This window comes from Trichechus manatus, unplaced genomic scaffold (genome assembly GCF_000243295.1).
Source record: "Trichechus manatus latirostris isolate Lorelei unplaced genomic scaffold, TriManLat1.0 scaffold00026, whole genome shotgun sequence".
In the NCBI taxonomy this organism is placed as follows: Eukaryota; Metazoa; Chordata; class Mammalia; order Sirenia; family Trichechidae; genus Trichechus; species Trichechus manatus.
In genome coordinates this window covers 6,819,665-6,822,501 of record NW_004443962.1, presented here as the reverse complement: position 1 = coordinate 6,822,501, position 2,837 = coordinate 6,819,665, and the positions used below count along the sequence as shown (strand labels likewise).

General features: G+C 33.8%; 1 protein-coding gene across 1 annotated transcript in view; it reads right to left on the bottom strand.

Annotated features, from left to right (window-relative positions):
• Positions 1-2,837, bottom strand: part of OSBPL11 (oxysterol binding protein like 11) — a 101,193-nt gene that overhangs the window by 31,896 nt on the left and 66,460 nt on the right. Inside the window, exon 9 of the mRNA XM_004373604.2 lies at positions 1,669-2,167. Coding sequence (XP_004373661.1) covers positions 1,669-2,167 — 499 coding nt within the window. The remainder of the gene's footprint in view (positions 1-1,668; positions 2,168-2,837) is intronic.

Genomic DNA, 2,837 nt, shown 5'->3' with positions numbered 1-2,837 from the left:
TAAAAAAACATATAAAAAGAATATTTCATTAATGAATAGTCAATCTGTATATCTATCAATCTATGTATCATTAAGTGACATTAAAGATACCTGACCTATAACCTTCTAAATTCATTACCTGGGTCACCATCAGACCACATGTTTTTAATACTCACTAAAAAGGGCAAGGGTTATGATAAATACTTTGATACAGTTAATTTTTAGGATTAACAAATAAATAAACTGAAATTCTAAAGCAGTCTATTTTACATAAAGTAGTATTAACTATTTTTTGGATTGCCCTTAAGAGTCTCCACAAATAGTAATGATAAATCAAGAATTACTGAGTCATTTCATAAAGTACCTGGTTCTGACTGTAATATATTTATATACAACGGGAGCTGTCAAAACATATACAGACAACATATTGGGGTATATTTTCAGGGTTTAATAATAACTGTTAATTGGCTGAATTTAAGATGGCATAGATACAGTGTTTTTATTACTTTTCTGAAAATATATGATCTTATAAATTGTGTTTATGATATTTGACATTTAAGAATGTATTTACAATAAGTAGCACACACTGTGGAATTTAAAATCTGAAGAAATACACAATCAGTTTCAGAATATATTGTGATGATGATTAGCTAGGATAACTAAGATTCACAGAACTCTAAAATCTCATTTACATAATAATTAAATGGAATATCTCCCTACTACTAAATAAAAAATATAGCTGTTAACAGAAGTAAAACGAACTGTTGTAAGTCCCATTCCCTAATTTTATTTATTTTCTGTTGAGGGTATCAATAGCAATTTAATTTCTAAAAGATCATCCATGAATACATAATTAGCACTTAAAAAACAAAACAAAAAAAACTATTAGATACCTCCTTCACAATTAATTCATGGTTAAGATATTAATGCTTTTCCTCATTTCTTGAGGTATTTTCTCTCTTGGAGTGGGAAAGGCCACCATTACCAGATTCTTTCTGTTATATAAACAGGTAAGAATAACTGTCCTGGGGAAGAGAATGTCAAAGAATGAGGTTCTAAATCTGGCTGTGCCTTAAACTTTACGACACTGGGTATGTCCCATCACCTCTAGACTTCAGATTGTTCACCTATAAAGTAAATAGGTTGAGTTATGAAGAGCCAAGGGCTAATGTTATGAAGTTTATAACCAAATATGGCAAGGCTTTTTTTTAACTAATAAAAGAAGAGTATTTTCTAATGTTATAAAAAGTTTTAATTAACCTTAAACATCACATGGAAATTCAAAAGAATCATATCACAACAGAACTTAAAAATGGGGAAAACTGAAAAAGGGGATAAAGTATTTTCTTCACAGCTACAATAATGCAATCTCAAAATACTAAAAGTCATGGCCTTAACTATGCCATAGTTAAATATAACAATATTTATATATAAATATTATATATAAGTAGTATTTACATATAAATATTTTGTATTTAAAATCAGAAAGAAAAATTATTTAAAAACAGCATTTACATTAGTCCATAGATAAGCACCTCATCTCCACAGACAAACATTCTGAAACATACTAGGCACAAGAACACAAAAGTAGTACACATAACATTTCTAATGTATAATTACTGTTTATCTAGCTTCCCAAAGTTTAAGACTGTAGTTTGATATTAAAAATTGGACAATTTTTCTACTTACCTTCTCCAACCATTGTCACACCTATTGACATGCCTAAGAATTTGCTCTTAGTCCAGACATGCGCATTTACACAAATCTTCCTCTCTGCACATTCTGCATAAAATCCTGAGACTGGAGGATGATGGGAAACCTGCTCCGCAACAAATCTGACCATATAACAGTCTGATCCCACCTGGCTCAAAGGCTCCTCCGACAGAGGAGGCTGATTTGTGATTGCCTGGGTGGAAGAGCTGCTAATGACATTAGATGTGACCTCGCTTTTCGGCATCCTCCAGGAACAGTGAAATGTTTCTCCAATGATTGGATTGTACGGTTTCTTAGCGATGGCTCCCTTACGGCCTTCATGAAATGAGGTAAGGTAGTACTCCACAAAGCGAATCATTCTGTCCTCAGCTGTGGCTCCATTAGTGATGGCAATAAATAGGTCTGGATGAGACATAAAGTCCGCGTACATTTCCAGCAAGGAACGCTTCTCTAGGATAAATGTAGGAAGCACCACCTAAAACAACAAAAAAGATCAACCAAAGAGGGAAAATTTAATCCATGGGTTTATCTGTAGGCAACTACTCTTACCTCTCTGAAAACATTTTACTCTAAGTGGGTATTATAAACAAAGTTACAAAGGAAAAGTATTTGGCCTCATTAAGAAATACACCAAAAAAAAAAAAAAAACTATTGCCATCGAGTCGATTCCGAGCAGAACTGCCCCATAGGGTTTCCAAGGAGCAGCTGGTGGATTCAAACAGCCAACCTTTTGGTTAGCAGCTGAGCTCTTAACCACTGCACCACCAGGGCTCCATTAAGAAATAGCATGCTTAAAAGCAAATGAAAGCCCGCCCAAGTGGTCAAGCTTAAATACCAATTCAGGATTTCAAGAAGGTCAGGTAGAAGGAATTAAAAAAAAAAAAAAAAAAAAATCCTCAGACTTCTAAACTAGAAAAAAGTAGCACCAGGGAAATGATGGTAAAAGTCAAAGTATATGTTAGCTATGCTTTTTTTCCTTTCATGCTTTAAAAAGAAACTATGGGACTTCCAGCAAAATTGCGCTCTAGGCAGAAGCACCACGCCGTCCCCCCACAGCAAAGATCTGAAAAACTAAGCCGAACAGAGAAAACAACAATCCTGAAACCCTAAAACATCAAATGAAGAGATAAAGAACTCAGCCAAGC